The sequence below is a fragment of the Convolutriloba macropyga genome, chromosome 15, assembly GCF_964194025.1.
Source record: "Convolutriloba macropyga chromosome 15, txConMacr16.3, whole genome shotgun sequence".
Lineage (NCBI taxonomy): Eukaryota > Metazoa > Xenacoelomorpha > Acoela > Convolutidae > Convolutriloba > Convolutriloba macropyga.
This window is the reverse complement of record NC_134482.1, coordinates 42,382,511-42,401,777: the sequence shown is the minus strand read 5'-3', so window position 1 is coordinate 42,401,777 and position 19,267 is coordinate 42,382,511. Positions and strand designations below refer to the sequence as shown.

Below are 19,267 nucleotides of genomic sequence, written 5' to 3'. Positions count from 1 at the left end.
AAACAAACAGGGCCACTTTAATAGCCAGCTGAGATGAGGACAGCTATTAATAAAGAATACGAGCTGTAAATAACTCAAGCAGGCAAGGAAAAATTGTAAACAAAGCCGGCAGATTAACGGAATAGCTGCGAAAGAATAGACTTCCCTGCCGTATCATAGAGATAAACAGATACAGATATAATTTGAAAAAGTTATCGACGCCGCTCGAAAAGCCAGGTAAACAACATTCAGCGTAAATTAATAAGCTTGTTAAAATCAATTGCGTAGAAGCCTTTTCAGTAGAGACCTTAATGCACATATGAGTTTTTTTTTACCTAAAACTAATTCAAATTAATCTTGAGTTCTAAAGTGGAAAAGCCATTCTAATGAGTGAGGTAAGTCAGGTATGGTCAAAATCTAATCACGCAAATGAGCTAAAAACGTTGGCTAAAGAAAGTGAAAAATGACGTAACGCGCTCAAATGCCGTCAGTGAGAAACGAAGTCATTCAGAAAACATGACTTATTCAGTTTCGCTATGTGAGGAAATGTAAAACGAAAAAGAGCGTCAGACATAACGAAAAGAACAGCAGGACTAGTCCTGAAATACAATCCAAAGAATTGAATGAAAAACTTAGAACTACTGTAACTGACCAACATATCAGTTGAGTAACGCCCGCCAAAAGAAAAACAATATCAAAAGTTGAAAACTAAAATCAAACAAGCTAAAAAATATAATAATAGCTATAACTCTTGAAACTTTTACCCTGAATACATTCAAGGAAAATTATTTTATTTCTAATTGTATAACGATTGCCCTAGCATAAATTGATGCAGTTCTTATTACATTATCGCCCAAAAGGCTATTTAGAAAAATTCAACCATAAAAATGGAAAAAAACAGTAATCATCATGTCAAAATGACGCATGTGAACAGAAAAACCACTTGCTAGAAAGCAAATTTCAAACGCCGTTTTCTCACTCTACTTAAAAATTAGAGCAAAACAATTTCACGCCGCAAAACCACTCGCATTTTTGCTCTTCTTCCAGCTCCGGCGTGACCAAAATTATCACTCTGACTTAAAAAATAGTGAAAATGTGTGAACAGATCTTTAAAAAAGAACGCACCCCCAATACAATTCAAATTGTTTGAATCGTACAAATATAGCCCTAAGATTCCGCAAACGACTCGAAGTCGTATCCGCCGAAAGAACTGGTTTTTCATGCTAACGTCTCCATGCAGAACGCATCAACGCAGAGAAAACAACAATCTCAAGTCAAACAACGAAAGAAAAATTCGGCAAAATGAAAAAAAAATAGGATAATTCAATTTATTTTTCATCTATTACAAGTACAAATACAAACGAAAACCGTTGTTTCATGCAATGATAACTAGTTATCCAATCACCAAAAATCAGCCAAGCCTTAATGAACTCACAAACATCACTATTTTTGAAAGAGAAATTAAAAATTGTGCAAAATCTCAAAACTTTTTGTCAAATTGCATAAAAAGAGACAACTTTGTAGCAAAAGAAACGTGTATTCTTTGTAGTCAAAAGGCCTTCATTCACGAGGCTTTCAAATTAATCACCAAAAAGACAAAAGAAACAGGATATACAGGCGAAACGTTTACATAAAAATTGAGACCATAATACTATTCGTAGAAAGTAGTTATCAGTCAAAAATGTTTAAACAGCAAATTCTCGGTGCCCCACTCTCAAATGAAATCAATTGCAATAAATTTCAAAACATTATTTTTTAACAACCGACAACAGCAGAGTTGATAAGAACCATAGGTCTCAGGATAATGATAGACTGATACATGCTAGAATGCGGAGAATAAGGACAAAAACAAGGACTAGAACAAATTGAAAAAAATATGAAAAAAAAACAATTACAGTTCATTATTTAGCATAAAATTATGTAGCTATCCACATGTATAGATTAAAACATAGAAAAATAGTTCAAAGATTGGAAACAGTAAAAGATTTTCAAAAAAAATTGCACTTATGAAAAAAAAATCTTGCAGAGTTTCAGATACTAAACTCCACAAAATTATTCGATCATTAGTTTTAAAGTAAATTAGGATCCCTGAAAGTGCACAAAAAGAATTTTGCTAATAATTAATTCCAAAAAAGGCAAAAAAGAAAAATTGGACAAAAAACTGCCAAAATCGGACAAGCATGTGTACAATTCTATAAAACAAAAATACTTCACGTTCTAAAGATGCATTCAATGCATGAAATATCAATGTTGAATTGCTATATGCACTGATTTTGAAAAAATCCGCTAAGATCCAAAATTGAAAAAATTAAAGCCAAAAATGAATTTAAAAAAATGGGGAAATTTGTGTTCAATTAGAATTTAGAACGCATTATCAGACTCTAAGAGATACTGTGGCATGAATTTCAGAGGTTCGCATATTGATACGTTTTCTATTAAAAACTATTTCTACAAACATAGCTGGCAGATTGCCAGAAAATAGCCGCAATAGATTCGTAGATCGGCAGTCTAAAAAAAAACAGTAAAAAAGACAGACCAAAAAAATTCGTCTTTTCATTGAAGGCTGATCTGTTATATTTTGATTAAAAATCTGTATAAGTTATTGCTGCCTCTATTAGCTGATCTCAAATAACCTTCATTTAGAGTGATACACACCCATTTGACCTTATCTCTTTGAATTAAAGTAAATAAAAGTCAATTTCAAAGTGAGGAAGTCATTTTTGAGAGTGAGGTAAGTCAAGTGTGACCAAAAATTTAATCACGCGCATGAACAAAAAAACTCGCTCCACTAAGAGCGAAAAATGACGTCACACATGCAATTCAGTTGAAATTGCATGAACGAATGAACAAAAAATGGCTGTGACGTCATTTGGTCGTAACAAAAATCATGACGACGAAATAAAAAAAAACCAAGAGAAGGCCAATAATTGACCAACACACTTCTTTTCACGTGCGTTATTTGACATTCTCTAAAACAAATCCTCTACTATAGAAGTCACCGATAAAAAAAAGATCAACATCACTCCTCTTCGAGTCGCAAAAAGACCGCGTTTCAAATTCTTCGAAATGTAAAACAAACAGGGCCACTTTAATAGCCAGCTGAGATGAGGACAGCTATTAATAAAGAATGCGAGCTGTAAATAACTCAAGCAGGCAAGGAAAAATTGTAAACAAAGCCGGCAGATTAACGGAATAGCTGCGAAAGAATAGACTTCCCTGCCGTATCATAGAGATAAACAGATACAGATATAATTTGAAAAAGTTATCGACGCCGCTCGAAAAGCCAGGTAAACAACATTCAGCGTAAATTAATAAGCTTGTTAAAATCAATTGCGTAGAAGCCTTTTCAGTAGAGACCTTAATTGCACATATGAGTTTTTTTTACCTAAAACTAATTCAAATTAATCTTGAGTTCTAAAGTGGAAAAGCCATTCTAATGAGTGAGGTAAGTCAGGTATGGTCAAACTCTAATCACGCAAATGAGCTAAAAACGTTGGCTAAAGAAAGTGAAAAATGACGTAACGCGCTCAAATGCCGTCAGTGAGAAACGAAGTCATTCAGAAAACATGACTTATTCAAATTAGGATCCCTGAAAGTGCACAAAAAGAATTTTGCTAGTAATTAATTCCAAAAAAAAGCAAAAAAGAAAAATTGGACAAAAAACTGCCAAAATCGGACAAGCATGTGTACAATTCTATAAAACAAAAATACTTCACGTTCTAAAGATGCATTCAATGCATGAAATATCAATGTTGAATTGCTATATGCACTGATTTTGAAAAAATCCGCTTAAGATCCAAAATTGAAAAAATTAAAGCCAAAAATGAATTTAAAAAATGGGGAAATTTGTGTTCAATTAGAATTTAGAACGCATTATCAGACTCTAAGAGATACTGTGGCATGAATTTCAGAGGTTCGCATATTGATACGTTTTCTATTAAAAACTATTTCTACAAACATAGCTGGCAGATTGCCAGAAAATAGCCGCAATAGATTCGTAGATCGGCAGTCTAAAAAAAACAGTAAAAAAGACAGACCAAAAAAATTCGTCTTTTCATTGAAGGCTGATCTGTTATATTTTGATTAAAAATCTGTATAAGTTATTGCTGCCTCTATTAGCTGATCTCAAATAACCTTCATTTAGAGTGATACACACCCATTTGACCTTATCTCTTTGAATTAAAGTAAATAAAAGTCAATTTCAAAGTGAGGAAGTCATTTTTGAGAGTGAGGTAAGTCAAGTGTGACCAAAAATTTAATCACGCGCATGAACAAAAAAACTCGCTCCACTAAGAGCGAAAAATGACGTCACACATGCAATTCAGTTGAAATTGCATGAACGAATGAACAAAAAATGGCTGTGACGTCATTTGGTCGTAACAAAAATCATGACGACGAAATAAAAAAAAACCAAGAGAAGGCCAATAATAGCCTCAGCTATCGCTGTGCGGCTATTAAAAACTAAAAAACTAAAAACATAGCTGGCAGATTGCCACAAAATAGCCGCAATAGCTCTGTAGATCTGCAGTCTCAGAGAAAACAGTAAAACAGACAGACCAAAAAAATTCGTCTTTTCATTGAAGGCTGATATGTTATATTTTGATTAACAATCTGTACAAGTTTCCGCTGCCTCTATTAGGTTCTCTCAAATAACCTTCATTTAGAGTGACACACGCCCATTTGACCTTATCTCCTTGAATTAAAAAATAAAAGGCAATTTCAAAGTGAGGAAGTCATTTTTGAGAGTGAGGTAAGTCAAGTGTGACCAAAAATTTAATCACACGAATGAACAAAAAACTCGCTCCAATAAAAGCGAAAAATGACGTCACGCACGCACTTCAGTTGAAATTGCATGAACGAATGAACAAAAAGCAGATTTGAAGTGGTTGTGACGTCATATGTCGTAACAAAAATCGCGACGACGAAATAAAAAAACAAGAGAAGGCTAATATCGCTGTGCGGCTATTAATCACTGAGCCAATTGGACAAAAAACGGCAAAAAATGGTTATCTATATGCGTCATTCTGTCAAAAAACAATTTTCAAAGTCGAAAAGTCATTCACTGATAGAAGCGCATGATCAAAAAAACTTCTCTCGCTCAGGAAAAAAAGTCCATGCGGCAATTTTCCTTTTTCGCTTTTCGGTCAGAACGCCGTCGGAACAAATTACTTCCGGTTAAAAAACCTTAAGAAAAGCAATACTCCTCTTCGAGTCGTAAAAACCAAGAGCACCGCATTATAGCTGCAGCTTGCAGCTATAAACAGAAGATTGCCTAAATAATAGTCGTTGAGAGGCATACGGCGGCTATTAATAACTGCAACATAGATAAACTTAGCTAACAGATAAAAATTAGCAGCAAAATTTGTCTGCAAATTTCATCATTTCGCTTCCAATTTCAGGCAAGAAATACCAAAATACGCGAACTCTTTCAGATTGAAATAGTTACCCTGATGGAGGCCAATATTTTCTCCTTCCAAAAATTGACAAATTTACCTGTCTCATCGTCAACTTCGTCCTTTGGTTCTAGATCCGAAGTTATCCCATCCCCACGCACGATTCTGCTTTTACGTCCTGAACTCGACAATCCGCCTTTTCCACTCGATCCACCCGACCTCTGTAACTCCGTATCCTGCTCCTCGGCGGAACTCTTGACAGGAATCGAGTCCGCGTCTTTAGAGTCATTTGCATCTTCCTCTTGACTATCTTTATTATGCTCATTCGTCTCTTGTTCCTGGCTGTTGGCATTGTTTGTATTGTTGTTGGACTTCTGCTGTTTCTTTTTCTGTCTTCGTTTTTCTCTTTTTCTGGCAGCCGCCTCTTTCTGTTTCTCCTCTCGACACTGAAAAACAACACCACATGAAAACAACCTTCTAAACATAAAAAAAACATAAAAAAGCTGAGATTTATTCTGTCCCCTCTCGCTTATTGCGACGATAACGTGTAGGCCATTTTTAATAAAGTGCGGTGGTATAGAACAATTTATAAATTGTAATTGGGGTGCATGCAAAACGCTGGGTGGGGGTGGGGGTGGGGGTGGGGGGGGGGGGTTAATACCAAGAGATTAAAATCAAGTAATATTAATTTTTATTAATTCTTACGGAGGATGGGATCAAATCTGACGTATCCGCTGTTGGACTAATTAACAGACCACAATATTAAAGTGAGGTGTTATACGAGGCGGATCCGAATAAAAAAAATTTAAAATCTATTTAGCTATGGGTGCTAAAAATTCTGACTAGGGAGGAATTCAAACCAGCGATTTCGGTACATTGCTACCAGGTTTTAGCTCACAGAGCATTTAAAAATCACGTAAACTTTTTAAAAAGAATTTCGGGCTGAAATAACCTTTTCATCATCTAGCTCTTGTAGCAGAGAAGTGGCATTCTTGTTGGCCTGTTCGGCCTGCTTGTCTTTGGCGTTTGTGATGATGTCCAGACACTGGTTGCACCTCTTGATCAAGTCGTTGTCACTCAGAGTCGCAATGTACCTTAGACATTCTTGGTTGCCTGGGAATTGAGACACTTTCTTCACAAGGTACCTCAGCACCTTCACGTGTCCCTAAAATGAACACTAGGAAGCTTAAAGTAGGCCTTTTGAGACAACGAAGTTTTGAAACAGTTTTCCATATCCCTAGTTCCGATTACACTCTGGGGGGGGGGGGGGGGACTACATGCTAAACTGCTATTTTTTGTTCAGTCAATTGTTGCCGATCGATATATTCATCTTAGAGAGTTGCGAGTGTTATCACTAGACAGCCCGTCCAAGCGTAGAGTGCAAAATTAAAGCGTTTTCAAAGTTTCGTCTTTTTCGAGTTATCGAGGTTTGAATTTTTGTGAACACTCACTTTTCACATTTTTTTTTCGAATTTCGTTTTTTTCCGAAAAGTTATTGCGATTTAAATTTTTGTCAACAGTAGACTTTGTCATTGTTTTTGCTCAAATTTACCGTACTTTCAGCGAAAATTTTTGTCAATTTTGCTAACAATGTTAAAATTGTTGACAACGGTTTTATTGTTTTTAACCTTTAACGATAGAGGACGGTTGCTGAAATGTTCGATCTGACTTTGTCTCAAAATTTTGTCTTAGTTCAGCATTTTTCTCGCAAAATGGCACCAAATAAGCCTCTTTAGCCCACATTGTCCTCCAAAGAGTTTTCAACAATCAAAGTTTTGCCGTCGTTTTGAAAAAAAATTAAATCGATACTCAATTTTTTGTGAAAAACATGCATTGCGTTATTTCGTATTCGTATGACTTTAGTCTCATTAAGCAAGTGTTAAAAGGCCCAATTGGTTCACTAATAAGAAAAAAGGTGAAGCTATCTAATGTATTCAGTTGATACCCAATGTCTCTTAATTCGAAAACATTTTATAAAAAACTCTAAGTGAAATATTAAACTGTCAACTTTTGTAATTTCATTTCTTCATATCTTTAGCTGAGTCTCAATGATAATTCCAACCTTTTCCTGATGTAACAGATACTAACTACGTAAGGGTATCATTAACTAAATCTTTTTCAATTTTGACACGACGAGTTTTCATAAAAGTTTTGTGATTATTAATTATTTGCGCACATTTTAGTATCAATTTTAGAGTTTTGTCACATTATATAAATAGTGACAGAACTCATTGTTGTTGAATCAAGGCCAAAAAAACATATAAAAAGGTTTCAACATAATAGCTTATGGATTTAGTGTCTTCGCCACTGTTTTCTCGCAAAGTTTAAGTGAACTTTTGATATCTGTCATTCTTTTCGTAGTCGTATGACATTCTCAATAATGAGAGTTCTGAATCGCTCTGTAAGGCGTTAAAATTCAACCAATTTAACGCATTCAGTTGGTAGCAAGCCCCTATATAATTTTGAATTTATTTGTTTTCAAAAACTATCGATGTATTTTTGAACTTTGCCTCTTTTTTGTCTTCTCTTGTCGATTTTTAACTTAGTTCTCTAGTCGAATGTAGTCGGACGGCAAAAACGAAATCGCGTAAAAAGACCCGCATGACTATGCTATAAACGTCGTTTGAAGGCAAGTGAATATCAATTGAAGTCGATCATGGTCATATTCTGTCGGGGGAAGAAATAGTTCGTCAAAAATTTCTTCATTACAAAAACGCAAACTAACTCATAGTTACAAACGATTTATCGTAGAAAAACATGAATATCAGTCAGTCAATAAAGCTAATAAAGATTCATAATTTATTACGGACCAAAGCTACACATTGCACGTTAGTGTTGGTATCAACAAGCTACTTTGTTTAAAAAAACACAGAGCTAACACACCCTTCTGAACGCGGCCATGAGACATGAAATCTTCCTGTTGTCCTGGGCATCTACGTCCGCTCCCGAAGTCACTAACATCATGGCCACATCCAAGTGACCCCCATTGCAAGCCAACCAAAGGGGAGTTCCACCCTTCTTATTCCTTGCTTCAACATTTGCACCTCTTGCAACCACCACCTCACAGAAATTGTAATGTCCTTTATCAGCTGCAATAGTTAGCGCAGTATCTCGCGATGCAGGAACCGGGGGTGCATTCACATCAGCTCCGTGGTCTAGCAGAACCCGACCAACGTCGGCATAGCCCCCGGATGCCGCTTCCATGAGAGGCGTTAGACCACTTTTAGCCCTGTGTTCCATGTTCGCCCGTCTTTCGAGTAGAAGTGATACAACCTCATGGCGACCTTGGTAACAGGCCAGAGTAAGGGCTGTATTTCGGTTGGATTCGATTTGGGCGTTGATGTCACTTCCGTGGTCGAGAAGGAGTTTGACAGCCTCGCTGTGGCCATTCATTGCGGCCAACATCAAGGGCGAAATGCCAAGACGACTTCCAGTTCTGAAAAGATACACACTTCGTGCTTTTTACACGCACACATTTCGTTGAATAATTTCTGTCCACAAAAAATCTCAACAATTAATTCATAAAGGTCATGAAACAAGCATTGCACAGGTAACCTATGCACAACTTAGTTATGAACTGGGTTATTGGATTTATAAACATAGCCGGCAGATTGCCGGAATAGCTGCGAAAGAATAGACCTGCATGCCATATAATAGAGATAGAAACAGATACAGATCTAAATTGAAAAAAAAATCGACGCCGCTCAAAAAGCTAGGTAAAAAACATTCAGCGATAAATTAATAAAGCTTGTTAAAATTCATTCCACAGAAGCCTCTTATTAGGGACCTTTACTGCACATATGAGTTCCTTTGACCTTAAACAAATTCAAATTAAACCTAAGTTTTAAAGTGCAAAAGTCATTTTATTGAGTGAGGTAAGTCACGTATGATCAAAATCTAATCACGCAGATAACCTAAAAACTTTCACTAAAGCGAGTGAGAAATGACGTCACGCGCACAAATGCCGTTAGTGAGAGGAAGAAGTCATTCAGAAAATTTGACTTTTTCAGCTTTGCTGTGTGAACAAATGTAAAACGAAAAAAGAGCGTCAGACGACGAAACAAAAAACATAGCAGGACAAGTCCTGACGTACAATTCAAAGAATTTTCATTGACTTAACAAAAAAACTAGACCTAAAATGGACTATGAGTGAATTGAAAAAACCATTTTAAAAAAAATCAGATAAAAAAAAGAAAAAAACATAGCTGGCAGATTGCCAGAAAATAGCCGCAATAGATTCGTAGATCGGCAGTCTAAAAAAAACAGTAAAAAAGACAGACCAAAAAAAATTTGTCTTTTCATTGAAGGCTGATCTGTTATATTTTGATTAAAAATCTGTATAAGTTATTGCTGCCTCTATTAGCTGATCTCAAATAACCTTCATTTAGAGTGATACACACCCATTTGACCTTATCTCTTTGAATTAAAGTAAATAAAAGTCAATTTCAAAGTGAGGAAGTCATTTTTGAGTGAGGTAAGTCAAGTGTGACCAAAAATTTAATCACGCGCATGAACAAAAAAACTCGCTCCACTAAGAGCGAAAAATGACGTCACACATGCAATTCAATTGAAATTGCATGAACGAATGAACAAAAAATGGCTGTGACGTCATATGGTCGTAACAAAAATCATGACGACGAAATAAAAAAAAAACCAAGAGAAGGCCAATAATAGCCTCAGCTATCGCTGTGCGGCTATTAAAAAACAAAAAATCAATGTTAAAATACCGCATGTGAACAAAAAAACCACTAGCGAGAAATGAAAATTTAATTCAAACAAAAAACTAGGCTTAGAATGAGCTGTGAGTGGATTGGGAAAACCATTTAGAAAAAAATCCGATCCAAAAAATCGAAAAAAAAAACAGTAAAAATCAGAGAGAAATTGCCGCATGTGAACAAAAAACCACTATCGAGAAACCGAATTTTTGTTCAAATACCATTTTCGCACTCTACTTTAAAATGAGAGCGAAAAAATATCACGCCGCAAAACCACTCGCTTTTTCGCTCCATTTCCTGTTTCGGCGTGACCAAAATCACTACTCCAATTTGACTTCAAAAATCATGAAAATGTGTGAACAGATCTTAAAAAAAAAAGACAGCGCCCCAATACAATTCAAATTCTTTGAATTGTAAAAAACCAAGAGCACCGCAATATAGCTACGCTCAGCTTACAGCTTCGCAGCTATAATCAAAGGAGCTGGGCACCATCGGCGGAAAAACATCAATCAATCTGTTTCCAAAATTTAAGCAAAATGTCTGCCGTCAAAATCAACGCATGCGGCAGCTATTCGAACGTGACAGAAAAGTAGTAACTATACAAGTGCAAACCTTGAGTTTATTTCGGCTCCCGCGTTCAACAGCATCTTGATGATCTTAATATATCCCCCCGAAGCCGCCAAGCTGAGAGGGGTGTAGTCAGACACATTGCGATGTTCAATGTTGGCTCCCTTTTCCAGCAGGACACATACTACTTCCTCTTTCCCACCAGAACAGGCCAGCGACAAAGCTGTGTCTTTGGTTCTCTCACTTGTGGCCTCTAGCTGGGCCTCCGTTTCCAGTAAGAGTCGGACAACGTCTACATGGCCACCCGATGCGGCGAGGATTAGAGGCGTGAACCCTAAAAAATGTCAGGTCCAAAAATTCAACTCCCAGAAAAGCTATTTGAACCGTCTAACATTCCAGCAATGATAAATAAAAACGCTTTATAACACCGCAATCACGGGATGCAATTATTTTCAATTTCAATTCCAGTCTATAATTTAATTTTCGTTGTCATTAACACCCAAAATTAAAACTTTATCTCCGGAACTAACCAAAAATCAAATTTAAATGCCCCCTTTTCTTGTTATTTATCTCATCTAGTCCCCGATAAATTAGCACTTGACATACCAAATTACATTTTGCAGGTCAAGAGCGACCAGAGATATTAATTTCAGAACCAGATAACCTGGGTCATTTGTTTCTAACCTTTCTTGTCTTTATGTTCAATGTCCGCCTTGCTTTTGAGCAACTCGCGAACAATATCTCGATTGCCAGCTGCAGCTGCAATCGTCAAAGGCGTGTCATTATTGCTATCCGTTTGTGCGTTCACTTCTACTAGACTCCTACTATTAACGGCCATAGGCAGCCCGTTGTTTAACCCCAATTCATGGCCTTGTTGGTGTTGCTGGTGTGGTAATGCCTGTTGCATCATAACTGCTTGCCCCGCCAGGTTTGCGGTTTGAGTTGATGTATTTGCGGTTTGACTGTTCAGCGCAATTATTTGCTCAGGAGTCATTCCTTGGAAACTTGGGATGACCCCGGCAGGTAAGATTCCAGCGGGTGCTGTGCCCGGAGGGTACATTTCGCCTGGACGGAAGATGTAGGATTGGGTTGCTGCAATGTTTTCACAGGGTGAAGTGGACCTGTTCGGGGTTCCAACTCCCTCCGTCGGAGAGGGATTGGGAGCGAGTAGGAGGTCCCCACTTTGAGAGGTTTCTTGTTGGTCTGAAAACAAAAAAATGATGCCAAATCTTGAGATTAATCTACTTTACTTTATTTCCACCCCCATCTTAGTAGGAATACAACTTATACATTCCCGTGCATGGTCAATATTTTACATAATGGGCCATGAAAAAAAAAACCTGAATTGCCACTGCAGTGTGTAAAAACTCATGTCCGAAGATTTTCGTGCAAACGATAGCTGATTTTATTTTCTTATTTTTCTTTCACACTCATAATAGTTGACATGAGGACTGCTCGGCCATCTTTTACAAACAGAATTTTATGTACTGCCTTCGAAAAACTCAAGACGCCTGAAAACTCTGTTTAAGTATTGGGTCAAATTTGTCATTACATACCTGGCTCGAGCTCCATTCGCCCAAACTGGCACACCAACTGCTGGTCTGCAGTCATTTTGTCCCCTGCACACCCTTGATTTAGGAGGTCAAACACAGCCTGCGAAGGATCCACGCACGAGTCCGCACTAGCGGCCGCTATTAGCCCAGCCGCGTTCAATACGTTCTCCATGCTCAAAGTTTGGTTCAAGGTTGCCAGGGATTCCGGGCTTAGAATGCCTCCGGGTGAATGGCTTGCTGCCGCAGCTGCGGCGGCCGCAAACGTTGTGGCTATTGCTTGCTGTTGGGGAGTTGGAGATGACGTTGATGGTACCAGGTTCGCTGGGGTTGACGATGTTTGCTGGTTGGTTGCAGGTGTTGTTGACGATGATTGAGTTACGGAAGGAGGTGATTTGGACGATTGTTGTTGCTGTTGTTGTTGAGGTTGAGGGATGCTGGTTAGATGAGCTGCGGCTGCACTTTGCTGGCTGAAGTACGGCAGCAGATGTGAGTTGTCGATTGCAGTAGCAAGAGTTGTCGTCAACTCCAGAAGCTTCCGCTGCTCAGCTGAAAAGAGAAAAATACTATTTTTCGATTTAATAAAACGCATTGCGATTTAATAGTATAATCTTAGCCCCTGTACAACGAATCATTTCAAAATCCATGGATATATTAATATTACATATTAATTTCATAATAAATAGTGTAGCATTAATTCTGAATTAAAAATTTATAGCCAAGACGGCTACATAAACTAGTTCGTATTTCTAAACTGATAATGGTTTGACTGTAAAAGGTTAATAGTACAATGTTGTTCTATGAATAACAATTTTTGAAATACTATAATAAAGATGCAAGGTATAAAGTAAAGATGCAATTATATAGATAACCCAAATTTTCGGGGGGATAAAAAATCAGTTCCAACTTTTCTGATCAGCCGACACCAATCATGACAGAGAGCAGATTAACGTTTTCAATACAGAGGCGGTTTCAATGCTTAACGTCACAAACAAATAAATTTTCCATGTTTGTTGCAACTTACATTCGGGTAACTGCTTCAGTTTCTCCAGAATAGCCGAGTCGATTCCCGCGCTGTTCATGGAGTACTGAGGAACCATTGCAAGAGGAGCGAAGTTGCTGACGTCAAAGTTTTCCAACTGCTGGTCAAAACTAATGCCCGCCAAAGCCGGATTGATCAACTGGGAACTCATTACCGGAACCGCTCTCGGATTCCCAGGATTCGCCACCATCCCTCCACCAGTGCCCGGCGGTCGATTGAGGTTGTTGATTAGACATTGTTTACTGTTCTCGACTTTGGGCATGCCGACATTTTTCGAGAAATTGCACCCAGCTAGAGGGTTTGCCGCCGAGAACCCGCTTTCGAGGTATTGGGTTCCCGCACTACCTGGTTGGTTCTGAGCGGCGTTTTGAGGGTTTTTGACATCGCCGAAAGCTTGTTGCTGTTGGGCCATTTGAGCGTGATGCTCGCAACAGGGCGCCACAATTGCCGATGGTAAATTACTAGCGGCACCCACCGAACCGGAAGATGACGTAGGGTCAACATAAGTTGTGGATTGTTTATTTGCAGTGGAGGGTTGTTGTTCGTTGAGGTGAGTTGGTTGCAGTTGTGGCAGCTGGTTGCACTGGCTCGAGGGGTCCAAGCAATCGTGGACCACTGGAGGAAACATGTTGGCCTGGATCTGTTGTTGCCAATGTTGCGTTGTCATTTGACTCTCAGTCAGAAGTTTTGAGGAGCTAAAAAATAACTCAGTTATTTAAGCAAACCATTATTTGAAGTCTTCTTGTTCTAAAAAGGCTAAGGATTAGAATTTTCCTATCCAAAAAGATTAAAATTTGGATATGAAATTTCAAAATTTCAACACAAAAATGTACCAGAGTTGAGAGAAGAAGGGTCTTTTTAAAGGAAACGAGCTATTTTTTTTTTGGTTTTCTTCAAATAAACATCTTTTTTGACCAATTGGACCAGACAAAAAAGTCAGACAAATTGGACCAAACAACGTACTTTTGGGCTTGTTGTTGCTCCATGTAATGCCTGGCTGCCTGCTGCACGTTTTTGCTGATTTCTTTCTTTTCGTTCATCAGCTTTGCTTTTTTCTTCAACAGTTCATCTCTCTCCTTTTGCAGGTTCTTCGCTATCTCTTGCTCTGAAACAACACAACTCACCTTCAAGGTAACTCCAGGACATAGGATTTAAATAATCGCAAAGTTATCTTCTTAAATAAGATTATTTAAGTTGAACTTTGCTACTGAATAGCGCTATTAAGGTCACAAATTTCGAAACCGTGTAAGAAACTGCTGTGCCTAAAAAATTTGCAATCGAAAATCTTTTTACATCATTTTTTTCGCTCTCAGAAAGTGGCCGGATGGAGATAACCCGTCTCTTCACTTTACCTTTGATTCGGCAGAACAAAATACACGCTTCTATTCACGTGAGTTCGTTTTAACTACGCTCCAAAAAATTGACCGATTTAAACACAACCGACTACCGCTGGACGAATTCTTTTCAAACGAGCGTACGAGGTTGCGTGTGGAATGAAGAGGAGGAGGGTGAACAAAGGGTGGTGCGGAGGGTTAAGTCCACTCTAAAGAACCGCCCTTCACACAAAGAACTTGCCTCCACAACAGGTTGAGACACTGTAGAGACAAACTAAAGCCTTACTAATCTCAAAGAATGTGATTTATTGTAGCTGTTGAATCAAAGCACTGTTACTGTCACGTGTTTAATTTCCTTTTTTGTTAATCATTCATGTGTTTTGGCGGATGTTCAATTGACAAGATCATGTTGGTAACAAAATCTTCAAAAAAACGACAAAAAACTTGATTCTTTGCGATGTAAAAACCCCGAACAATAATAATAGCCCTCTCTGTTGCTGTTTAGAGATTAAAAATCGAAAACAGTTCATCGAGTCATCAGATAACCAATGATCTCTTTGTAGGAATCAACGAGGGGCGCAAAAACAATCAACGAGGGGCGCAAAAACAAAGCCCAGACAGGGAAGCAAAGTATAACTCAATTAGAATAGTGCATACCTTTTTCATGATAGCTGTTGTCATCGTAGGGATACGTTTTGCCACTTTGGTTGAGGTGTACATGTTCGCATACATGACCTGCAATTTGGGCTGAGTTCATTGGATTGGAGTATTGTTGCTGTGCAGCGGCAACCGAGCCAACATAGCTCTCCTGGGCCGACTGAACAACATCAGGTATTGTAGATTGTTGCAATTGCGCGTTGTTGAGGTTTCTGGGACAGTTGTAGTTATGGATCTGACATGGTACGGGGTTGCCTTTCTGTGCCAGACTTGGTCTCTGGACGTTGAGGCCGATTGGGTTTTGCTGAGCAGGTGGGACCATGTTTGGGAGTGCTTGCGTTGGAACCCTGGGTTGGATCTCTGACCCATAAATCAGTTCATTAGTGTCAGCCAGAGAATCGGACATCGATGGTGAGAACTCAAGCAACAGTCTGACTATTTGGGTGTTTCCAGACTTTGTGGCTTCAATCAACGCGTTGGATCCGTCTTTGAGACGAACAGAGGGATCGGCACCGTGTTCCAGTAACAGTTCAACGACATTCTTGCGATCCTCTGAACAGGCCAGTGACAGCGGAGTGTGATCTTCATTCTGGCTCAAACGATTGACATCGGCTCCTGAAAATTATCAAGAATTCAAATATCGACTTCAAAATCTAAGACACAAAAATCTTGTTTTTTGATCAATCCTGTTTTCATCTATCTGAATATGTGGATTATATCCAAAGTGTTCACTCCCGACACACACCAAATAAACCCAGTCATATACGAACATTTTTGGGGTTTTTTACTCAAAAATAGTAGTGGACCGATCATCAACCCAAAGCATAAAGCACCCAAGTTGGAATACATGATAAAAGGGCATTCAAATCTAACCTCGACTGACTAAAAACTGGACAGTGCAAACATGTCCTGCCCTCGCGGCCTTCATTAATGGCGTTCTTCCACCTTCACTTTCGTGTTCCAACTTTGCCCCATAGTTCAACAGGATCTCTGCAACCTCATTGTGTCCGTTTTCACATGCAAACGACAATGCCGTGTCACCACTTCCCGTTTCAAGATGAATGTCTGCCCCACTTGAAATCAGGAACTTGACCAGATCGACGTGGCCTTGGTGCGCAGCCTCCATTAATGGGGAGGACCCACCGCCGTTGACGTCGGCACCCGCGGTTCCAAGGAGGAATTTGGCAATGTTGATAAAACCGTTGTAACATGCTAGTGTTAACGCTGTTTCTTGCGTTTCCTCTGTTTGAGCGTTGACATTTGCACCTAAACATGAAAATAAAGCATTACAAATTCAAAAAATTGAACTGTATTAAAAGTTGTCTTGGAAAAAATGAGCTCGTTGGCTTTGTACATTTATTAGCAGCAAGCTAGTTGTCTTTTGCTCTATTTGTTGGATTCTTTAAACGACCACAAGAATTCTGACACCTCTCTGAATTAAAATTTTGTCAATTCAAACTTCAAATATCCGTTTAATTTATCGACTGAAAAGCGCGTCGTGCTTCATATATCGTGCATCGCAGCATAAATTTTCAAATATTAATATCACTCCAATTCTTGCAATAAGTTCCAGTTTTCAACCATTGAGCCTGGAAATGTCCTTTCTGACACCCACAGACCTGATTGCACCAAGTTGATCAGCTTGATCTACTTACCACAATTGACAAGGAGCATGACCATAGCTTCGTGTCCTTCTCTCGCGGCTTCCATGAGAGGCGAGTATCCTTCGTCGTTCACCTCTTCTAAGGAAGCACCTTTCTCAATCAGCAAATTAGCCAATTGCAAATGCCCACCACAAGCTGCTAGGGTTAAAGGTGATTCAAAGCTTTCAGTTGGCATGTTAACCTTGGCTCCGTGGTCTATCAATAATTTCGCGACGTCATAATGACCATCCATACATGCTTCCATTAAAGCCGTATGCATTTCCTCAGTTTGGTGGTCTTGGTCGGCGCCAGCCTCTAGCAAGAACTTCACCATGTCATAGTGTCCCTTATAACAAGCTAGTGTTAAAGCGCTTTCCTTGAACTCATTTGAGTAGGCGTTGATTCCAGCACCACGTTCCAGCAACAGTCGCGCGACATCAACCAGGCCGTTACTGGCAGCTTCCATTAATGGCGTGTGTCCATTTTCGTTTTGATCTTCAATGCCAGCGCCACTTTGGAGAAGTAACTTTGCTAAGCTCACATGCCCATGAGAACAAGCGAAGTGCAAAGGAGTGTTGCCTAAAATGACATTCAATTTTTTTTTTAAATTCGGGACACTGAAGATTTACCCCGTAACATCTTCGAGGGAACTTTTAGAAAGTTGTTTAACTTTGCCTCACTGTTAGATCAATATTACAACAATTTAAAGGAGCTATTTTTTTGAACTCCTCACAATCTTGGATAAAATTTGTAATACTCAGGACATTCATTTTTTCATGCGACGTTTTCAATGTTGAGCAGCAATTTCGCCAAATATAAATAATACTAAAACAGAATTTGGGGTATAAAACAGGGCAGTTATTTCTCCCGAGTTTCAGTTTCCCCAAAGTTCACTTATGTTTATGCAGTTTAAACAGAGACATCGATCTGAGTTATGGGGAAAATGCCAATTAACAGAGACGTGCAATAAAACTTTTTGGGCAAATAGCAATCAGACAAAATTACCGTTTTCGCTTTGAGCATTTACGTTAGCCCCATGTTCAATCAGGACCTTGGCACAGTCTTCATGGCCGTTTATCACTGATTCCATCAAAGGAGTCAGGTCGTTTTTAGGTCCCCTCTCGTCGACCGAGTCTCTATTCATTGCTAGCATAACTTGTACCAGGTCAAGGTACCCATTCGCGCTCGCCAGCGAGAGCAAACATTCGCCCTCTTCAGTAATTTGAGTGAGATCTTTGCCCTCGGCCATTAACTTCTTGAGGCATGCGTCAGAGGGAATTGAGTCAAAATTTGGTACACCAGCGTTTCTAAAACAGATGACAACTGTCATAAACCAGCTTAATTACAATTCCGGTTTGATTAGCAAAAGTTCGAACTCCAACGGTAGTGATGTTGATACGATCAAAAGTTTAGCTGTTAAGAGAAACTTACTCATTGGACAGTTCATCACTCCCTATTGAATAGGTATCGTCATCGCTGGCTACGTCTTCTTCTAAAATTAAAAACTGTGTTATAGAAGATAGTTTTCATTTTTAAAAGGCCAAATGAAAGTCACCTGTAGTTTGATTTTGATTACTGTGTTGATTAGAAACAATATTTTCCATTTGCGAATCAAAATTTGCGAGAGCACGATCTGCGTTGAATTTTTCACGTATTCCTTTAGGTATGCCTATAAAAACAAGAAGTGTAGTCCTCCTCCTTTAACTTGATCTTCTATTCCTATAGACAATACCTGCTGCTTTTAGAAGAGCATTTTTTGTAGAAGTTGCATCATCTAGGTTAGCTAAATTAGAATCTTCGGCCATAAAATACCTGAAAAAGAGTTCATTGTCCGTCAATACCGAAGAACGCAAGAAATTGAAAGAAGAAAGTCCCTTCAGCAATAACAGAAACATTAACTATTACTGTAGTTATTGTGAATATAAGAATAATTTTCGATGAACTGTTATTCGTTGAGTCTCTTTATAACATTGTCTTCGTGTTTCTATATTTATTGCAATGGCAAGAGTCGCCAGGTCCTGATATTTTGCGCGTTGAAATTATTGTTGACGAAATTTCAAATATCCTGGTATCAACTGCTTTCGCGTTCTAAACTTCAGAAGAATAAGACTGTTCATTTGCATAAATTTTGGTAGCATCAAGAAGTTTAGATGCCAGCATTGGTTTTAATAGGGCTCACTTTTGACAACATATCCATTTAGCGTCCCTTTATTGAAACTTTTACCTTTTGGAATTCGATAAGGAGTTTCAGATTTTAATATGCAATTCATGCCGAAACTGAGCATCGCCGCAAGTACCAACAAGTGAAACTCCTTGGCTAGTCTGTAAATTCTTCATGTGAATTCGTTTCCTGCTTTCTGTATCAACTTTCTTGAAGTAAACAGCCC

At 38.6% G+C, this 19,267-nt stretch overlaps 1 protein-coding gene across 2 annotated transcripts in view; it reads right to left on the bottom strand.

Moving 5' to 3' along the window:
• Positions 1–18,714, bottom strand: part of LOC142354688 (uncharacterized) — a 51,019-nt gene extending 32,305 nt beyond the window's left edge. Inside the window, exons 1-15 of one of the 2 annotated variants that reach the window (XM_075407048.1) lie at positions 18,613–18,714; positions 18,436–18,549; positions 18,312–18,372; positions 17,886–18,187; positions 16,893–17,459; positions 16,111–16,503; positions 15,238–15,852; positions 14,210–14,351; positions 13,229–13,941; positions 12,211–12,753; positions 11,339–11,857; positions 10,700–10,988; positions 8,256–8,808; positions 6,325–6,537; positions 5,473–5,818 (exon numbers count right to left, since the gene is read on the bottom strand). In XM_075407048.1, coding sequence (XP_075263163.1) covers positions 5,473–5,818; positions 6,325–6,537; positions 8,256–8,808; positions 10,700–10,988; positions 11,339–11,857; positions 12,211–12,753; positions 13,229–13,941; positions 14,210–14,351; positions 15,238–15,852; positions 16,111–16,503; positions 16,893–17,459; positions 17,886–18,187; positions 18,312–18,372; positions 18,436–18,549; positions 18,613–18,685 — 5,443 coding nt within the window. In that variant the 5' untranslated portion in view covers positions 18,686–18,714. The remainder of the gene's footprint in view (positions 1–5,472; positions 5,819–6,324; positions 6,538–8,255; positions 8,809–10,699; positions 10,989–11,338; positions 11,858–12,210; positions 12,754–13,228; positions 13,942–14,209; positions 14,352–15,237; positions 15,853–16,110; positions 16,504–16,892; positions 17,460–17,885; positions 18,188–18,311; positions 18,373–18,435; positions 18,550–18,612) is intronic. The other variant, XM_075407049.1, reaches the window with a different exon arrangement.
• Positions 18,715–19,267: the final 553 nt, after the last annotated feature.